Source organism: Lissotriton vulgaris, chromosome 7 (assembly GCF_964263255.1).
Source record: "Lissotriton vulgaris chromosome 7, aLisVul1.2, whole genome shotgun sequence".
Taxonomy (NCBI): Eukaryota; Metazoa; Chordata; class Amphibia; order Caudata; family Salamandridae; genus Lissotriton; species Lissotriton vulgaris.
This window is the reverse complement of record NC_141695.1, coordinates 1,627,646,246-1,627,667,260: the sequence shown is the minus strand read 5'-3', so window position 1 is coordinate 1,627,667,260 and position 21,015 is coordinate 1,627,646,246. Positions and strand designations below refer to the sequence as shown.

The 21,015-nt window shown below is 46.8% G+C and overlaps 1 protein-coding gene across 1 annotated transcript; it reads left to right on the top strand.

Annotated features, from left to right (window-relative positions):
• The first annotated feature begins 757 nt into the window (after positions 1-757).
• UBE2C (ubiquitin conjugating enzyme E2 C) lies at positions 758-10,563 on the top strand. The gene is made up of 6 exons (XM_086932581.1): positions 758-993; positions 2,472-2,499; positions 2,814-2,900; positions 2,993-3,197; positions 6,778-6,837; positions 10,367-10,563. The coding sequence occupies exons 1-6, from the start codon at positions 878-880 to the stop codon at positions 10,423-10,425; spliced, it is 555 nt and encodes a 184-aa protein (XP_086788707.1). The 5' UTR covers positions 758-877; the 3' UTR covers positions 10,426-10,563.
• The last annotated feature ends 10,452 nt before the right edge of the window (positions 10,564-21,015 follow it).

Below are 21,015 nucleotides of genomic sequence, written 5' to 3'. Positions count from 1 at the left end.
TGGGCAGCGAGGGAACATCAACTGGCATTCTGAGAGAAGCACTTAGTGAATAAAGTCACAAACTAATCTATCTCCTGCCTCCTCATTACCACAACCATGACTGGCCGCACTTCTCTCGCCCCCTGTATTCATTTACTCCCCATTTCATACAACCCTCTCCAAAGTCCTACAATGAATCACAAGGTACATTCAATTATAAAACCAGGCACATTCGCGTTGCCAATGTTTTTACTTTATTGCAGGATTCTGTAACTTTAGACCTACTCGAAATCTCTGACCTGCCCGGCTAGTGGTCCACAAAATTGGATTAGGGTCAGCCCTAAGCATCAAGGAGAAGTTGTCTTAGCTAGTCATGCTATAAGGAGTTCATTAATGCAAATGTAATCCTCTTTCCCTTAATGTATTCCGCACAGCTGATTATGCTGCAGGTCCGTGCGTTGATAGCTTGTAAATTACGAATCACAGACTAGTCTCTCGCTAGTTTGTCTTTACTCTCTATATTCCTTTAGTTCCGCCCATCTATATACGTAGCGAATTAGCCTGGTTTGTGCTCATGAGCGATAGTGATATTCAACCAATCATTATGGATTCACAAAGTGCAAATAAACCAATCCGTGTAAAACGCTGATTGAGAAACACAGCGACGTCGATCTCCATGGAACCCAAAAAATGCACTGAATTCTGATTGGTCGCTGGAAGCGTTTGGTGGCGTCTGACTGGACGAGAAGAGGATGATTCAAACAATTCAAATCGGGGGCGGGAGCTGGAGTTCGGAGAGGAGGAGATAGCTAAGGAGGAGTGAGCGTCTCGGAGACAGAAACACCACAGAGATCAAACCACCCGAATTTGCTCTGCTCTAGTGAGTTCATATCTAATCATGGCTTCCCAGAACATGGACCCCGCCGCTGCCGCCAACGTCGCCAACTCCGCCACCGCCCGCAAGGGAACCGAGCCTGGCTCCAGCGCCGCGAGCAGGGGCTCCGTCGGCAAAAGGTAAAAGGAGGTGGGGGGTTAGCAGTGGGAGTTTTCGCCCATGGTTTTTGGTGGGCTGAGTGACGGTCCTGTAAGTGGGGACTGTGTTGAGGGCTGCAAGGAGGGGGGCTATGTTGAGCTTGCTGTAAGTAAAGGGTCGGCTATGACACACCAATGTCTGGGGATATTTTATATCTTACATATTTGTCTACGGTTTTTGGCCGGCCGCTGGGTCTTTAACTATGTAGGTGTAACTTGTTAGCGTGTATAATTTATCTTGTGTACCTTTTCAAACTTTCCTGGTTCTTTTGTAAAGCACTGACCACTTTTTGGGTAAAGTCGCGCTATATAAAACTACAATAAATAAATAACTTTGTGTGGCGAAGGGGTTGGTGTGAGTTTTGGTTATGTAGTTCTGGGAAGATTTCGGAGTTTGAGTGGACATGAGGGACCGGAGAACGAGAGATGCTTTAAAACCGTAAATTTGCGACGCAGGTTTGACCAAGAGTTGCCAGGGAGGTCAAGAAACCCCAAAGAGGGGGCTGGAGGTCGTAGGTAAGGTGTTTGGTCTTTGACCATTTGAGAGGGCGGTGGGAAATCTCAGCCGAGGTGTAGATACTCGGCAAGTACTAGAGAAGAGACACCTTGTATTAATTTCTCAGTATTTTTTTATTTGGGGCGGGGTAGTAGAGGGGCTTTTTGAGAGTTAAAGATTTGTTTCTGGCATTAATTTAAGGGCAGTCGTAAAACGTAATTCTAAACACATCCTGAACAGAGGTACTACAGATTTTTGGAGCCTTTATTTCTGCCAGTTTTTTTCAGACAGCGACAGCCTGTAACAAGGAGTAAGTAACAGTGCCTAGGACCAAGTACAAGGAGTTGCAGGGGCAGCTAGCAGCACAGGCTCACTCTTTGAAGTATTCACTTATGACAACGGTTACTCCCCTGAGGTGGTTGGTGTGGGGCGGGCCTAGGCAGCTTGATTAAGTGTTTGAGTATGCTGCCCTGCTGGAGTTACTCAGTCATGTAGCTGTGGGATTGTTCTGCCCCCCTGTCATTTAAAGTGAAGCACAGACGCAGAATGACTACGTGGCACCGGGTAATTCAGAGACCACCCTAGCAATGGGTCATGGTGTGCAATAGATTTAGACTTTAGGTTGGTTTATGGAAGTTGAGGCGAAATTGGGTTGTTTCGTAGGTGGCGTATTTCAATAGCGTAATAAATGACTTTATTTCTGCCAGTATGTGGAGAACAAACATTCACTCCTGTACAAAGTTTGGCATTTTCTGCAGAACTATTTCTAATCTCGCTTTCTGCCTTAACTTTTCTTCATACTTGCAGTTAACTATTGGTACTCTCTAGGGATGAGAGCTGGACACGGAGTATTTGGTGACTGTTCTATAGTCTCTCGTATCCACTCCATCCCAATTGGATGGAGCGCCTCAGACCACTATCTAGTCCTTTTACTGTGATATAAATATCTCCTTTGCTTTTACAGGTTACAGCACGAGCTGATGACTCTAATGGTGAGTGTTGGACAGGGAAGTTTGCTGCAGCTGTCAGTGATTTGTCAATTTGGCATAGTCCATGTCTGGGTGTGGTGTCTCTTCCTTATGCTGGCCGCCTTGGCGAGCATGATAAATAACATAACACGGTGTATAGAGCTAAGTCTTAAAACATTTTCACCAGTCGACGCCCTCTGTATTACGAGGGTGTGTTTTTTTTGTTTTTGTTTTTGTTTTTCCTTGTTTTATCACCCAAGTGCCGATTTCTTGGCAATAGGTATCGAAGCGAGAGAAGTAGACGGGTTTTAATCATTTTTTTATCTTCCTTTTTAAAGATGTCTGGTGACAAGGGGGTTTCTGCGTTCCCAGAATCTGACAACCTCTTCAAGTGGATTGGCACAATTCATGGCGCCGGAGGGACAGTAAGTTGCAGATGCTTTCTCTGCTATCGATAGTTGCCAGGGGACTGAGTGGTACTTGGTCGTTAATTACCCTCCTCTTCTGGTACTTTTAGGTTTACGAAGGCCTGAGGTACAAGCTTTCCTTGGAGTTTCCGAGTGGATATCCGTACAATGCCCCTACCGTCAAATTCATCACCCCTTGTTACCACCCCAATGTTGACGGCCTGGGTAACATCTGCCTCGACATCCTGAAGGACAAGTGGTCGGCGCTGTACGATGTCCGGACAATTCTGCTATCTCTCCAGAGCCTGCTTGGGGGTAAGATGAACAAGCATTTGCAATGCAATAGGTCTCGCATTTGTTAGAGGTGTGGTCGATTCAAATTTCAATGTCTTTTACCCCTGTGTTTTGGAGTGGATGTATGTGGAGTGGAATTATGTGGTTTTGATTGGACTTGTTAGTTGTGGAATTATGTGTGGTAGAATTGTCTGTTTTGGAGTCTATTTGTGTAATGGAGTTATGTGGCATGGTGTGGAAATATGTGGATAGAAATCATGTGGTATTGGTATTTCTGGGAACGCCTAGCAGAAACCACTTCCAATCAGTATGCAGAAAATAGTGTGAATTGCTGAAAAGTCGCCAATATATTAAAATGTAGGTGAATTTTATGAACTGGCCATTGTTAATATAAGCAATTTTACGTAGTCTGTCTCCAGTGAAGTACCTTTGGTCAATTTTGTGCTGTGTAAAACTGCAAACAAAACGGCGCCTCACTTGATGCCAGTGTTGCTCTCTGCAACCTGAGAACTTTTCTGTTTCATCAGCGGGAACATCAGTGCTTAATTTGAGCTGGTGCTCGGCACCTAATGGTCAACACCTTACTTAGAATAGTCTACCATTTGGTGGCGCTGTTCTGCTAATTCAGAGATGAGCAGAACAGCCGTTGTTTAGGAATAATATATACAATAAAATTGCTAATACCTTCTGCCCCGGCCATTCCTTTAGCTTCGGGGACCTGGAATAATCTGAACTGTCGCATTTACATGCAAAAGAGATGGCTAATAGTTTTGGCAGCGTTGATGGGCGATAGGTGGTGGAAGCTGCAGTGGCCTCCTGGTAAGAGCCCTGGCGCATAATATTTTACAAATTAAGCCCTGGGGAAATATCTACGGTATTGTGGACTGTTCACAACTCCACCCATCTTAAGAACTTTCTCCTTATCTTTTTGTAACTGGCATTAGAACTAATTCACAAATCGAGGGTACACTGGTAAATGGCATCCACCCACTATTTTCACAAGGTGGACACTGTCCACTCGGCCAGCAAGTTGAGCTCAGCTGAAATATGCTGAAGCTGCCTGCTGTAAATTTCAGGCACCGGGACACATTTAGCAGCTCCTGCTCATTGTCTGCTTTTGCTACCGAACCGTAATGTGCACTTGAGGGGGCTTTGTTTTAAAATCCAGCTGGTCCCAAAACAAAAGACTAATTGAAGCATCATCAGGCCTCCTATTTAGGTCTCGCCAACGCAGCGCGCATGTGCTGCATAGGAGGACCTATAGCCATCAGTCTCTGCTCTTTTTGGAAGCACACATTCATGTTTGTGGCGACATCCAGCTTGCTATAGCAAGCAGGGGTGCGCCACAAGTGCAGTGCTTGAAAATGAGCAGACTGCGCACGCATGCACCACTCTCAAGCTCACCTCATGCTCCCCCTCACGCGTGCGCACATCTCGCGGGCATGTATCAGCTGTGCCCTCTATCAGGCCTTCCTTAATGGACCATTGAAGACATCCCGTGTCTCGCTATTGCAGGCACCCTTTCTTGCCGTACCTTATGAATTAATGTTTATTTTTTCTATTTATTCAATGCCATGTCAGTTCATCCATTTCTTTTGAAGTACAGACATAAGCCTCTTGGGGTGTTAGTGCCTTACATAAGAATGTTGGGAAGGGCATATATATTTGCACATACAAACATAACTGAACATAGCAGTACATCTACTCAACAGTTAAAGCACTGGTTAAAGGAGCTCAGTTCGGAGTCTGCAAGCTTCCCTCAGCTGTCCCTACACCAGTTCAAGCTCCCGGACACTGCACCCATTGCAGCAAGCTTCCACAAGTACCCCACTTCAAGCTTCTCATCACTGACCCTACATCACTGCAAGCTACCAGACATTACTCCCAATGCCGTGTGCTGCCAGACGATCCAATGTAAGCCTGATATAACCGTACACATATTCAGGAATTGAACCACCCAGGATAATGTGCTGCATGGCTAAACACTTATAAGGTCCCAAAGGCGAGACCTATTGGCTATGCCAATGCTTGTTTGTTCAGAGTATCTTGGCCGGGATCTATTTTGACCCTCACACCTACATGCTAATGCAATGGAAGGAAAACAAAGGCAAACAGCTTACTTCATGGGTACTTGAGAGGCATGGTTTTGACTTTGTCCAGTGCAGTATGAGACATACATGTGCTGTAAATGTCAGATGTGTAGGTCTGTATCACTATTTTCAAAAAGAACAATTTGAATGCCACTATTGTTTGTTCTTTTATAGTGCTGCTCATCCCAAATTCAGTTTGCCTGAGCTCTTTGCACAGAATTTATAAATTGATTTACACATGTGATTTGTCAACGTAAAGTATTTTTGTGGCAATGGTTCAAATAATAAAGTTGAGGCCCGCACCCGTATGCAACATTTAGTTTGTTAAATATTTAAACATGCTAAAATGTACTTGTGATACACATGCTAAACATCTGTGAGGTCTTGGGATCTGATGCCTCTACTTGTGATGTCAAACGCCATGATGTCACTTGGATAATGCCTAACATGGTTAGTCATCGTCCGATTTCCTCTCCCCCTTACTATTTTTAGGACTTGTGCCGTGGTTACAACTTCAAACACCTTTTTGGTGTAGTTGTCTGGTGGTGGTTAATGTAGAAAACTAGCAATAAATCTCTCGTACAGAATTGTGATTTTAATTAATCACATTACCTGTTGCCTTGTAAGCTTGAGGCCTGTTCACTACCAAATTTGGTAAAAGTTCACTATCGGCTAAGTCTCGACAAGTTATACTGCTGTGCTGGCAGCCTCCAAAGCTGCAAGTCCCAATTGAAGTCAGTGGCTTAAACTTTGTTACCCACCACATGCTGTTTTGCAGGCTAAAGTTTCTTGTTGTGCCACCTACTAGTAGGGTGTAGAAAAATAGAGCATGATAAAATGTCTTCAGACTGGCAGACGTGTGATTTGTATCGGCTCTCTGGATCTGATTGTCCACAAGCACCTTTTCTTGCAGTTTATTTTGAAATTCCAGTTCTGGATTGTCAAGAAGTTTTGGGAGTGTACGGTTAGTTGTCAGTTGCAAGTCTAGTTTAAAATGAACTTGACCGACAGGGCAGGTGTAGATAATTTATATTTTAAAGGGAAGCAATGTATTCTGGCCAGGTGACGATGGTTGTCTGTGGAGTAATGTATGATTGTGTTACTTGTCATGTGCAAATACAGCATACCTCAAGTGTATGTAGTAAAAAAACTATTGCATAAAACAGCTTATTTATAATTTGATTTAAAGGGTATTTTGTAAATTATATTAAACTAGCTATCCCTCTACCAGCAAAGTCTATTGCATGCATTTAAGGGCCCTTTGTATTATGTTTGGCCTTACAGAAACTACTAAGATTGTGATGCATTTTAGAGCATAAATACTTTAGAATCTACATTTTGGTTGTAACATTTGTCTTCTGCTACACTGCTATGAAATTACACATTTGTGTGACTGTTTTTGTTCTTGGCTTGAATGGCTGTAAGGTGACCTATATAAATCAAACTTGCATTGAATTAAAACAATATTTCTATTATCCATTTAATAACTGGCTAATTTTGCCCCCTTTCAGAACCCAATAACGAGAGCCCTCTGAACCCACAGGCAGCAGAGCTCTGGCAGAATCAACCAGGTATGTCCATGGACTTTTCTTTAAATAAAAAAACACAATAATAATTTCAGTTGCTGATATACAGCCTTCTCCGTATATGCACTGTGGGATTTGGCTAGGAGCAGGCATAGCCTATGGTCGAAAATAAAACGGTAGTCTTTACTGACTTGCCTGAAAGGTGATATCTGCACTCCGGTTCTTAATAGCAAAGTGATGGATGGAAAGTTAATGCTACAGACTGACAATTCCTTAATTTTACATTACAACACTTGTAGCTTGCTTGTGCCATTACTGAAGTGTAATAACTGTCACCTGCCACAAAGATGCAGTTATCTTCTGGCAGAGGGAAGACTTAGTTGCACGACTCGCATACTCCTACATTTCCGTGAGCTGCCGCATACTGATTGTATCAAAGATTACACCACTATTTTTTAGTTTTTGTTTGGGCTGAAGAAAAATTGGCACAGTTGTAATAGTCTCCCTTCTGTTAAGTTAAACGCTTGGCACCTCTGGATTCTACGCAAAGTTTGAGGGTGTATTTTGCCACCTCGCTTCTAGTGTCAACTCTTGCATTCAAAAGTTAACTGGGTCTTTAAGAATTCTCGCGGGGTGTGATTTAAATGCAAATCGGAGGCAGAATACATTCTCACTAACAATCACTTTGTATATGGCTCTATTACCCCTGAAATTGTGCAGTTAATAAAAATGCCTAACCTTACCAATCTACCACACTCTTTCCTCTGGTACTGAGATGCATGTTTCCCTCTTTTCTGGTGAGGGCTGGCCACACGCACCAGTTCAGACTTTCACGGGCTTTCTGGTTTCTTTCCTGTTCCCCATGACCTGGTGACATCAGCACTCTATTTAAGATGCAGTTAAAAGCGGGTCTGAGTTCTGCTGTGTTCCAAAAATTGATCCATAGGAAACTGTCATTATGGACAATGTCACCAAGAAGAACTCTTATTGTGGAAGTCTTTGGTTTCATGCAGCATGTTGCCTCGTAGTCTGGATTGTAGATCCACTTTCAATGGTCATGTTCGTCGGTTCACCTTTGACATCTGTGTAGTAGGTTAGGTAGAAGTATCTTGAACATCTGGGCTATAGCGTTCAATGTTAATTTTTTTTGTGTATAGTTTTATATAGCGCAAACTAGACCTGAAGATATCGGAGCACTTTACGTGAGCACCAGTTATTAGGCACAGGGAGATTAAGTGATTTGCCCAGAAACACAGGATATTAAGCGTCGTTTCCGAGACTTGAGCCCAGTTCCCCAGCTTCGAGGTAGACTGCTCTAGCCGTAAGGCTACATCCTCTCCCCTTGTTGCTTCGGATCAAGTTCCCGACACTAGTATCAGGGAGAGGTCTTCTCACTCGGTGGTGGTTCTCATTTGTCTGATCATTTGAAATGCCACTTGCTGTTGGTTTGTGGGCTTGCTGGATTTTTCTGTACATGATGCTATAGCCAAAGTTCTGGGGCCCTCTATAGATCTGCTTTATTGAGCTCATTGGGCCTTCAGAGAGATGCTTTGGCCTATGTTGTGTGTCACTTTTGATGGTTTTCACTTCTAGCTTTTGATAATGCTGCTAGACGATATGCATATGCCCAATTGGTGGTATTACCATCTTCAATAAAGAGACTCTGGATAACATGAATACCTAAACCGTTTACATGTCTGCATCTTTGGTGGCATCATCAGTGCTTCCGTTGTCATGTCCTGCTGCTTCTGCCTACATTGCTCGAGGAATTGTGGTCAAAAGCAGCAATTTGTCAAGTCTCCTATGGCTTCCCTGGTCTGACCACATTCAATTCCTGCTTAGGCAGTAGGTCAAAATAGGTGACTGCATTCATGAAGTTCTAATCGGACTAGGTCTGCGTGGAGGTCTTTTTCTACTCTAAGCACAACTACTGCACTCATGCCTTTGAGTCAGAAGGGTTCTTTCCGAATCCCTCTGAGGAGTTTTAGCTGTTTTTCTCACAAGGGATGTCCGTTTTGAGATGGTATACTAACCTCTGCTGGAGAGAGCTGGCATTGGGCTGGCGGTGTGGTGCAGCTGTAGGTCAGTTAACCTTTTCTTTCTGTTGTATGAAGCATGGTTTGGCATGTGGAGTTGCGTTGGTGTAAGGTTTATATGTACTGGTTGCTTTTTTGTTTTTTTTCTGTCCCCTTGGTATAATCTAGCTTCATGATTCCTCACTGCCCCTACCTCCTCCCCCCCAAACAAGTATTGTTTACATAATAAGCATCCAAGTTGGTCTTCTGCGATGTAATTGTCCCTTCCTTCAATTTCATATCCACCTCTTAGGATGTGGAAAAGAGTGCTACCGTTCATGGCTCTGACCTCCCAAATGGGGAGGTACTTGGATTATGTTGGATCTGAGGCACCACCAACTGACACAGAAAAGCTATGTCAAATTGTTTTCCAGTCCAGCGACTGGATGAAATCCAAGAAGTGAAGTTTCTGTAGGTAGATGGGAGTATCTACCCGAGTTATAAAAGTAACTTACTCTTCACTCCTTTGTTGGGAAAAGAGTCTGAAAACTAGAGCATTAAGATTGTGGCGAGCACTACACAAGTTGTATTTTGCCCCGAGTAGAAAGTCCACTGGAATGAAGACTAGCTCTGTGTTGGTAATTGGCTTTGGCGAAAGTAGTTTCCCCCCCACTCCCCCATGTTTTTTTGGCAGTCCTGAAGATAAAGTGAAGCATGTTCATAGAGGATTGTTACTTTAGTATTGACCTGTCATCCGGTAGGGTTAAGTTTGTGGTTACACCGTCCCTCCAGGAGGGCATCGAAATGATCTTGGGTTTACATAGGGGGAGGGGGTGGTGAGGAGTTCTTTGCAGAAATACTAGTCTTCACAGTGATCAAAATGTCCGCTTTGAGTCCCACTACCTTGTCAATGAAGCTCTCGGGAGAACTGGTGCTGTATTGCCCAGTTCTCTGTGGGAGTTTTGTGAGATGCCTTCTGATTACATAGGCTGCATTATAAGAACTACACAATGGAGTCTATTGCACAAATTAATCACTCCAAGCAGAGTAGCAGTGTCAGCCCTTAACCAACTCCTCTCCAGTAGTGCTCACTTCTGTGGCACCCTTTAACTTAATATTTCGCATTATGTTCCATACTTCCCTACCAGAATGTTCTTTAATCAACGTTTTTACAGGCCTTCTGTATGTTGACAATTTTTTTTTGTTTTTTTAAACTGATTTACCTAATTTGGCACGGACTGAAATGGAGGTTAGTGCTTGCGTTTTTTTCTCTCCAAACAAAATCATTGCTGAGAATCGGGGGAGGAATTGTTCAATTTCCGAAGGAGCTTTTGACCACCCCTTAAAACGACACCTTAATTCTCCATCTGTCTTCATACCTCCGCACATTTAAAAAAAAATCATAGCTGAAGGAATCTTCAATGGGAGCTCCTCGAAGATTCCCCTTTGTAATTCTTAGTGTCTGCCTAGTAGGTGTCCAAAGTAACCACCCTGCAGAACTAATGTATCAATTTTTTTGTTCTCATTTCACTGACTGAAATCTTATTTTCTATATTCAGCTTACAAGAAGCACCTGCATGAACAGTATGCGAAGCAGCAGAAGAGCCGGGATTCCTGACTTGAGTGATGCTGGTCCTACTTGCACTGATTCTGTCCTCTCCTCTGTCCTTCTGTTTTGTCTGCTGTAATATATTCTTAATTTAAATGTGAGCAGTGTGAGTTTCAATGTTTATAAATAAAACTTTTATCTTTTTGATATGCTTACTGTCACTTAAAAAAAACATTTGAAGTTTGAGCTGTGAATTCTGATCATTACTAAGTTTTTGCTTCAAAATAATAAGTGTTGTTGTGGCAGTTTCTTCAAATAACAAATGTCTGATTACTTGGGGTGCCTTGCTTCCATTGTAGTTGACCCGCAAGCATAGGTGTAGAGTTTTGTTTGTTTATCCTTGCTTCTAGCCGCCTTCATTGCATCTTCACAGCTAAACAAGAAACCAGTGTGTGGCAGTTGGAGGAATAACACACTGGGGTAGTATGTAGCTTTGACCCCTTCAGCCCCCCCCCCCCATTTGAAGTTTTGACGTGCCATGGGAATTTTTTTGTGGATGTATACTTATTATAAGGCAGTGGTCTTAACCCATTGACTTCTGTGGGTCCCCACTGATTCGTCAATGGAATCCATGGACCCTGGACTAAGCATTTTTGTTGTTGATTTACCGCAAATAAATGCACAAATGGGCAGACAAGCATTCATTAAAAAAATTCAAATTGACATTTTATGTAATTCACATGTAGATATAAAAAAATCTACATTTGCTCACTGCCACACATAATCCATACTATAGTCTGTTTGATTCACCTGCACTTATTCCACAAATTGATTATACCAATAGTATTTTTATCCGCCAATAATAAATTCCTCATTTACAGCCATTTAAAAATTTTCACTTTCACATTTTGCTTTATTTATACACTATTAATCTGTTAATTTTCTGTGCAGTCACAGATGATCCTGAGTAGGCGTTGCGGATCCCCTGGTAACCCTGGACCACGTGTTAAGAACCACTAATAAAACGTTTTTTGGTTCAGCCCACTTCTGCCATTGACTTAACATTATCAATTGCATTTTGCATCCCCCTTAAAGAGTATTTATCTTTTGTTTGGATGCCTCCTTTCGCCTCTACCGGAATGCACATGGAGTATCGTAGATCCATATAGGACACTGCAATCATTTAATACTGTCACCTAATGCATTGTATAGGCTCAACCTATTTTTAAACTTGTTTTGCCCTACAGCAAACACTTTTAGGCGAATCCTATTATTTAACACCAGCTGTCTGGTTGCAAAAGTCCTATAGTCTGAGCTGAAATCCTGCTCGACCACCCATTGCTTACCACTTGTTGACTTCATTTGCATGCTTCTTATTCAGTGCGTTGCCACTTTTTTTGCTTTTGTCCCTCCCCTACTTGACAGCCTGTTTATTTGTGTCCTACCCGTACTCATTTTTATGGAGCAGATTTTTTTTCTCGCTCAAACACTCCACGAGTACATGTTTTATAGCAGTCTCCCTTGTGTACTTCTCTTCCACCTCTTGATTTGTCATCTTTCCCTCTTATGCTCGCAGGACCGGTTACATTTTGCATGGCATCTTAGCTTGGCTTATTGAACACTTCAACCAAGGGTTTGTGATCAGTATGAACCACAAATTTGATACCTCCACAAGAAATTCTGTAACTTTTTCATGGCCCAATGTACGGCTAACGCCTCCTTTTCTATCACTGAATAGCGAGATTTAGCTCCCCTAAGACTCCTAGACAGAAAAAGAATGACCTCCGTTTTACCTTCACACGCGTGTAGCACAGCACCCAATCCTCTCATACTTGCATCCGTAACTAAAACTGATTTTGCTGCAGGATCAAAGCTCCTTAATCTAGGTGTCTCTTTCAAATACTCTTTAATCTTGACAAACTCTCCCCCACATTCTTTACTCCATAGAAACTCTACCACTTTACAAAGGGTACGCATATGAACACACTTTTCAGCAATTTTTTTTACAAACTTACTATAATATTCAGCCATCCCCACGAATTTCATGAGGTCCTCTTTGTTCTTAGGTGATGCTAAATTTTCTATAGATCTAACTAAATCACTTTGGTTCAATCCCCTTACCAGAAATGGTGTGTCCCAGGTAATCAATCGAGGATTTCTTGAATTTGCATTTATCTATCCATACGGTGAGATTGTGTAAGCTAAACTTCTGTAGTAGGGGATCTCTGTGTATACTCCTAATCTAGTGAATAGTCCTGCCCATGTGCGTGGACCCCGAAGCAATCAAAAATCTCTTAAACTGTCTTTAGTGCAGTCCTGCATAGACACTTAAGAGAAAATTAAAGACAAATAATGCAGCCTATACCTACAAGGCTACACTGTCCAGTACTTCAACTAGAAATGCAAAGGATATAATACCAATATCACATTTACCACAGTCTGCCAAGTTTAACTCCCAGAGAAACTTCCCCTTCACAAAATCCTTGGAATGATGGAGAGGAAGGGAAGGACAGACAAGCCCCCATAGGCTGCCATTATGTGTCTTGAAAAGGGATACCGTTCCTTTAAGGAACTTTCCAGAGACACTGTATCCCAGAATGCACAGCCAGAGTCCTTTTACTTTCAGTTCTTTTTTCCGGCTCCTGCTAGCAGGAGCCTGGAGTATTGAGCTCTCCCTTTTTGGGTATTTTTCAATTTATTTTGCACTTGTGTTGTGAGTGTTTCACTCGCAGTCTGACTTCTTTTTGCTGGGGGTTTTGGCTGTTTTTCTGTCGTATATGCCAGCTTTGTTTGACAAGTGCCCTGAGTTTTCTAGGAAGAAAGCTAAATCAGACTCCGTGTGTATCCTCTGCCTACCATCATCTCATGTCCCTGAAGATTGTGAGATTTGCCAACCTTTAGCCAAGAGGACCCTGAGGGACATGGAGAAAATTCGACTCAAGGCCTGGAGGTAAGGAGACACCAGGACCAAGGTGGGTCTGGGCATGAAAAGACTGTCCTCTGCCTGTGCTTCGGCCTCTGGGGGGGGCTCCCCAGTGAAGATAAGGCCAGAAAAAGGCACAGATCTCAGTCGATGGCCTTGGCGTCGAGAGGGATGACCACCATCTGCTCCCCATCGTCCCAGGGCTCTGGGGCCAAGTGACGTCGCCGCTCGACATCGAGGACAACATTGACACCAAGACAGTCGATGTAGAGATGGTGCAAGATGCTTACATCCTCGTCCACCGGTAAAAAAATGGGGGGGCCACGGCCAACTGCCAATTAGGTCAAGGGAGCCACGGGTCAAAAAAGTTTGGGAACCACTGGTTTAGTGGCAAGATGGCGCCCACCCGTGCCTCGGCCACACTTCAAGAGATTTGGGTCTGCTGAGGTAGATACGACCTGGAGTACTGATCTCGAGGCCAGGCTCTGAAGTAATTTTCGGACATACATCGCTAGAGTACACACCGAAGGGAACTGCGCCAGCACCTTGCTAGCTTGGCTCATTTGACAGGACACGCAAATGATCACCGGCATTTGCAATGCCGCTGGGGTGGTGGTCTACAAGCAAGCTGACATTCTATCAGCCTTCCACGAATACTACACCATATTATACAAGAAGTTGACCCAGAACAGGGGGAACATATTAGAAATATACTAACTACAGGCACCATAGCCCAAATCACGGAAGAGGAGCGAACGACATTAGGCGCTTTACTCATAACAGCTGAGATCTGTTCTGCCATTCGTTGCCAGGCCAAAAACCAGGCTCGGGGACTGGAGCGTTTCCCGGTAGAATTATACTCCACATTCTCTCAGCAGCTGGTCCTGCAGCTCAGCGCGGTCTTTCATGAGGCGTTAGAGATGGGGCTACTCCCTCAATCTATGTGGGAATACATACTGGTAACATTCCTCAAACCCGATCGGGATCCCCTGCTCCGGGCCTCCAATCGCCCTATCACCCTCTTGACCACAGACTGCAAAATTCTAGGGAGGATCCTAGCAGACAGACTCACCGAGGTATTTCCCAGACTGATACACACGGACCAGAGCGGATTTGTCCCCGGGAGAAATACCTCCCAAAATATACGTCAACAGTTCCAGATCCAGGACGTGGTGCGGGGCTGGTTCCCACATGCGGCGTGCCTTGTACTGGATCTCGAGAAGGCGTTTGACACCCTGGCATGGCAATATTTATTTGAGGTGCTCCTGATGGTGGGCATAGGGCCCCAATTTATAGCGTACACCCGGCTATTGTACACTGACATCACCACACAGGTTAGGATCGGTCGCTTAATTTCCTCCCCATTCCAATCATGCGCGACACATTCCAGGGTTGCCCCCTGTCCCCCGTCATATTTGCCATCGCCATGGAGCCTTTGGCAGCATGACTTCGAGAGATGGGCTAACACTGGGGAATCCCGCTGGGAGGCCGCACCCATTGCGTCTCCCTCTATGCGGATGATCTAATTTATGTCCGGGACATCACAGCAGACCTCACCACGCTCACAGACTTCGAGATGGCTGCAGGGTTACAGGTGAACTGGGAGAAATCCTCTATTCCCTACACCCGAATACTCAACACAGAAATTCAGCTGGGAGATGCCTCACTGGCATGGATCGGGGACGCCCCGTGCTACTTGGGTGTCAGACTCTACCATGAGCCCTGAGACCTCCTGGAAGGCAACCACTACCGAGCCCTCCGAGGACTTACAAGCCAAATCGATTTCTGGTGGACCCTACCCGTGGCTCCTGTTGGGAGGATATCCTTATCCAAAATGATCATGGTGCCCCAGCTGCTTTACTTCTGTAGTAGGGATCTCTGTGTATAGTCATAATCTAGTGAATAGTCCCGCCCATGTGCGTGGACCCCGTCAATCAAAAATAATCTCTTAAATTGTCAAAACATGCAGAAACTGCAAAGACACTTAAGAGAGAATTTAAAGACAAATAATGCAGCCTATATCCACAGGCTACACTGTCCAGTACTTCAACTAGAAATTCCACAAAAAAAGCACCACACCTAATAAGCCTGCCCAGTTTCTACCATAGAGAAACTTGCCTCCCCCAGTAAAAGACACTGGAATGATAGAGAGGAAGGCATGGACAGACCAGCCCCATAGGCCGCCATTATGTGGCTTAAATAGGATACTGTGCCTTTAAGAGAACTTTCCAGAACTTCTCCCAGTATCCCAGAATGCATAGCAGGTCCCTCTACTTTCAGTTCTTTTTTTCCGGCTCCTGCTTACAGGACCCTGGCATTGAGCACTCCCTTGTTTCAAGGTTTTTTTTTGATATTTTGGCATTTTTGTGTTTTAAGTGTTTCAGTTTTCTTTCTTGGTGTTCTCTTTCTCTTTTGTGTGCGGTTTCAGGCGTTTTAGAGCTCTAAAATCCCTGGCCTTTTTGATAAGTGTCCAGCATGTGGGAGGAGTGATCCCCATGATGTCTGCATCGTCTGCCTCCCTGAAGATCATGTCCCTGAGGACTGTGTCATCTGCCAGCAGTTTACTGCTCGGACTCTGAGGGACCGGATGAAGATCAGACTTTCTGGCCTTGAGGAGAGGCGTCTGCAGGTTGGTCTGGGCAGGCTGGGAAGGTTCCCTCTGCCTCTGCTGAGGCCTCTGGGGGGCTCCCCAGGGGCAGGAAGTCCAGCTCCCGGTCTCTGTCGACGTCGATTGCATCGACGACGTTTAGAGGGATGACGGCGGTGTGCTCCCCTTCTCCCCGGGGCTCTGGGTCGAGACGGCGTGGCGGCTCGACGTCGAAGGGCCTGGAGAGGTCGCAGTCGAAGCCACCGTCGACGTCATCGTCGACGTCAAGGTCTTCCTATCGACGTCGGGGACGAAGTGACAAGCATCGGCGCTTGCCGTCGAGGCGATACCGCCGGTCGCCGTCGAAGCACCGGTCGACGTCGAGGGGCTCCTCGACGTCGAGCGTCAAGACGGAGGAATCGACGCCCTTCGTCAAGGAAGGAACGCTCGACGTCGCGGAGGCGGCGTACGATGTCACGGAGGAAGAGGTCGACGTCGAGGGGTCGGCGTTCGACGTCAAGGAAGAGGAGGTCGACGTCGCAGAGGCGGCGTTCGACGCCAGAAAAACGACGCTCGGCGTCGAGAAAGAGGTCGGCGTCTAGGAGTCGTTCTGCCTCTCCAAAACGGCGCAAGAGGGATTCTGGTCCCAGAAGTCAGACTGCTTCTAGTGGAGGGCGCAAGAGGAAGCGATCACCTGCTGAAGGGGCTGGATCTCCGCCCCCTTTGCCTAAGGGGTCACCGGGCTCGGTGTACTCAGAGGTGTACACGCCACCTCCACCTGTTCCTAAAGAGGATCCTCCACCCAACCCTCTGCTTCCATCAGGCGACCCACTGCCACCAGTTCCTCCGCATGGGCCCGCCCCGCAGCCGAAGGTTCCTCTGCCGAGGTCCACTTCGCTGCCGTCTTTGCCTGTGCCTCCTAAGGAGACCCCAAAACCTAAACCCCGAGAGGAGCCAAGGAAGACCCAACCACGGAAACCGGTGGAGCTGCCACGGGCTGGCAGGTCTCGCTCTCGCTCTGGGAGAAGGGAGAGATCGCGACGCAGATTGTCCAAGAGGTCGAGAGGCTGCCATAGGAGGCGCGAATCTCGCTCCCACACAAGGTCCTCTGGTACCAGGGACTATTCCCTACCTTGTCGGAGTCACCGGACACGAGGGTGTCCCCGATTGATGACCTGGTGGCGTTCCATGATGTCCTTCTAAGGGGCGCTGCGAAGTTGGGCATATCCTTGACGGTGCCTACTCCTAAGACTTCAGTCATTTTTGAGACATTGCATCAAAAACACCTGTCTCGTCCTCTCCTGCCTCTGGTGCCGGGCCTGGAGGAACCGGCTATGGCCCTTTTTCTCATCCCTGCGGTGACGAAGGCGGCTCCATCGAGGTTGCTGAAAAAGTACCGGGCTCCCGATTCGGATCTGGCCTTTCTGAGAGCGGAACCCCCTCCGGACTCTGTAATTGTGACGGCGGCCCACAAACATGCCACCACCCCGTCATCCACGGTTCCCCGGGATAAGGAGTCCAGATGGATGGATTCGGCAGGGAGGAAACTCTGTGGAACATCCGTTACCTCCATGAAAGCTGCGAGTGCCACGGCGCTGTTGGGCCGATACGATCGCGCCCTCTGGGACTCCCTCGAGCGATTTGCAGAGCACTTACCTTGCGAGAAGCGTGAGGACTTCCAGGAAGTGCTGAATGAAGGGATGCTGGTGGCAAACCAGATTATCAGCGCTGCGGCGGACTCTTCCCTGTTGGCTGCCCATGGGGTTTGCCATGGAGTCAACCAACGACGTCACGCATGGCTCCGTCTTGCGTCCCTGAAACCGGACGCACAGCAGAGGGTAGCCAACCTGCCATTCTCCGGCGAGACCCTCTTCGGGAAGCATGCGGACGATGAGATGGCCCGCATGAAGGCGGAGGCCGAGATGCTCACGGCTGTGGGCCTGGAGAAGCCTAACGCTGCCTTTCTCCAGCTGCGGACACACCCAGCTACGCTGACCACGCCCCCTCACCACGTCACCTTTGCTGGTGACAAAGCATGTACAGTAACCGGAAGCGCAGCGGGCGCGCCAAAGGCGCGCATAAGGCAAGCTTGTCTGCGCTCGTCCGCGCCGAGGACGGGCTAAGGGCTACCCCCCTGCCGCTCCTGTCACACGACCAGATCCTAACACGGTGAGACTTATTTACACCTCTGCAGAATTACTGAACCTCAGGCACTTAGCAGAATTACCTCATGCTCTACCATACTTCGGATATACCAATCCCATCCTAGGCCCACACAAGTGTGCTACTTGCATAAAGGAAATTCCCAAACCCGCTAAGACTGTCCCACAACAAGTACTAGCAGCTCTAATAAATGCTAGATCACTTCCCAAACACAAGCTGGAAATCGCCGACCTGATCGATACTTATAAACTTGGTCTTCTATTCATCACAGACATGGGGGGGGATGAATCCTCCGGCCCAGACTTTAGAGCTGCCACTCCAATCAACTATACTGTCTGCAGACTGGACAGACCTATAAAAAAGGGTGGAGGGGGGGCGGAGCCGGGCCGGCGGCCAAGATGGCCGCACCGAGTCCCGGCTCCGCCGACCTTCTCTCCTCACCGCCTGATCCGAGACAACGCGGAGCCTTTGTTCGTCGGAAGGGACGTTGAGGTGAGGTGTCCGACTCCGGCGTAATTTCTGACTCCGGGGACGGAGATATGCTTCCCGGCGCAGGGCGGCCTGGCAGATGCCGGAGACCGGGACCTTGCGTTCTGCTACACCCGCCTGCCAAAGCAACAACGGCCACATTGACCAGTGGGGTGCCGGTCTCCCGCCGGAGACCCTGAAAATACCCTCGACACCGCCGAAGCCCTTTCCAGGTGCATTGCACAATTTCTACTGTGCGTCTTGCTTCTCCCCCCCCCCTCTACTTCCCCCCCCCCAGAGACTTTTTGACTGCTGACGGACTTTGAGAATTGCTCCTTGTTGACCCGGAGCATTTCACATGCCTGCAAATTGAACTGCTGCTCTGTCTCTAGCTCATGGGCGCTGGCGAGAGCACGATTCTAACGTGCCTTTTCGTGCTGGGGGGCCCGCAATCAACACTCAGTGGCGGGGAGACGGACATTTTGTGTTGCCTATTGCTGATACTCAGACACTTCGCCATCTTGACTGGGAAGGGACTGAAGACTCCTAGGCCTGCCTGTACTGCGCCGTGGCGCTGCTTGCTGGAACATTGGCGATTCACTGGATTATACCTTGTGGAGAAGGCTGGATGTGCTGGAAGTCTGGATGGAGACTGTACCTCTCTGAGGGGCCTCGGACCTACATTCTGGTGATGGCGGGATGTAGTTAGGATTATTACTGAATCAATGGATCGCTGTGGCCGTCACCAGTTTTGCTCGTCACCTTCATTGTGGTAAGGGTGTTTGCAGGGCTGTGATGCGGTGTGAAGATGCTTTACTGTTGGCGACACTTCGTACTTGCTCCCTGGAGAGGCTACTGGTGTCTCGGCTACAGGATGGCGAACTCAGTGGACTACGATCGTTGGTGGCTGATTGATCTACGAGACTTTAGAGTGGTTTTGGTTACTCCTGGACTGCCGTGACTGTTTCACGTTGGGATGTCTACCCCGGTCCCGCATTTTGGGACGGGCGGGACCTGCATCATTGATCCTGTTGACCTGTGAGAGTCGGTTGTGCCTAGGGCGCCGCTTCTGCGGCTGGGGGTGCATTATGCCCCCCCGTGGGACTTGGACTACGTAACGATTGATACATCCTGTTTAAGCTGGTGCTCCCAATATTGTAATTTGCTCCCTGATCGATTTAAAGGTGGGTGAAGGGGGGGGGGGGAGGTTGGGGTTCCCGCACCGGGAGTCTCCCCCATGTTTCCTTCCCTATCGTGGGCTGTTGGTTTCTTTTCCTTTTTTATCTCCTTATTTCTCTTATTCTCTTGTCTATATGTCGGGTTCATAATGGGCGACAGGCACGCTGCTGGGGGGTAGGCCATGGCCACATGCAGGGGTGCAGGGTGGGGGGATGGGGGTTATTGTGTTCTTATTTTTCTTTGTTCTATGGCCTTCTTATTCTTTTGCCTCTGGCTACTTCTATTTTCTCCTTTTTTCAAGATCTTTATGGTGGTAGTTCTCTGCACATTTGCCTTCTTTCGATTAGTAAGGGGGATTCAGACTGCTTTGCTAAGGCAATTAGGATCTTGCTTGGGGGGCGGACTGCTGCTTTACGGCTATCCTGGTACCGAGTGACACCACTGCGCCCCACTGGCAGCTCTCCCGGACTACGAATATCCTGCCCCTTGAGCTTCCCCTGATTTGCTTTGATCTACATATACTGCCACAGATCCTGCCCTTTATACTTAATTTAAAATTAAACCTTCATTGATCCTGTTGTTTCCGACGAACTTGCTCTCCCGGGTTGCAACTGAACATCTGTGGGACGGAGACTTGCACTGCCATGGTCTAATTGCTTGCTTTGTTTAAACCTGTTCCGATGGCTGATTATGATGTTCTGCTTTGTATCGATTGTAACTGACTTTACCTCTAATAAAGGCTTTCCAAAAATTTTTTTAAAAAAAAGGTGGAGGTATAGCAATAATCTATAAACACCAGTTCAAACTTACAATGGCACAATCAAACTGCCCAGAGTATGAGGCTTTTCTCTTCACCTTAGGCCTCTCGGCCAAAACTTTGTTTAAGGGTATGCTAATCTATCGTCCTCCTGGGTCAAGATCGAAGTTTTTAGCCAACATAGGCAACATGATTGAAGCAGCCGCAGCCTCCCCACACTTCACCATACTAGGTGACTTTAATTTTCACCTAGAAGCCCTCAACGACCCGGAATACAACGCAGCTAACAACCGACTTAGCAGCTGCCGGCCTACTGCAAATGATAAAAGCACCCACGCACCAAGCAGGCCACACTTTAGATGGTCTATTCACCAACAACCCTCATATAGCCATTACCCAAATAATCCCCTTGATCTGGACAGACCACGCAGCGATCTGCTTCTCTATCGAAATCAACCCCACCAAACCCCTTCCTACATCCTCCTCTCAAGTCTCCTTCCTCCTGGAAACATATCAACATTGTTCATCTAACAGAGATGATGCAGGAAAGCCATATCCCTGACGAACAGGACCCCACGCTAG

Bases quoted from the DNA above. Each gene is read 5' to 3' on its own strand.
- UBE2C (XM_086932581.1), top strand. From the start codon at position 878: ATGGCTTCCCAGAACATGGACCCCGCCGCTGCCGCCAACGTCGCCAAC. The intron at 994-2,471 runs GTAAAAGGAGGT...TTGCTTTTACAG, and splicing joins AGGGGCTCCGTCGGCAAAAG to GTTACAGCACGAGCTGATGA. The intron at 2,500-2,813 runs GTGAGTGTTGGA...TCCTTTTTAAAG, and splicing joins ACGAGCTGATGACTCTAATG to ATGTCTGGTGACAAGGGGGT.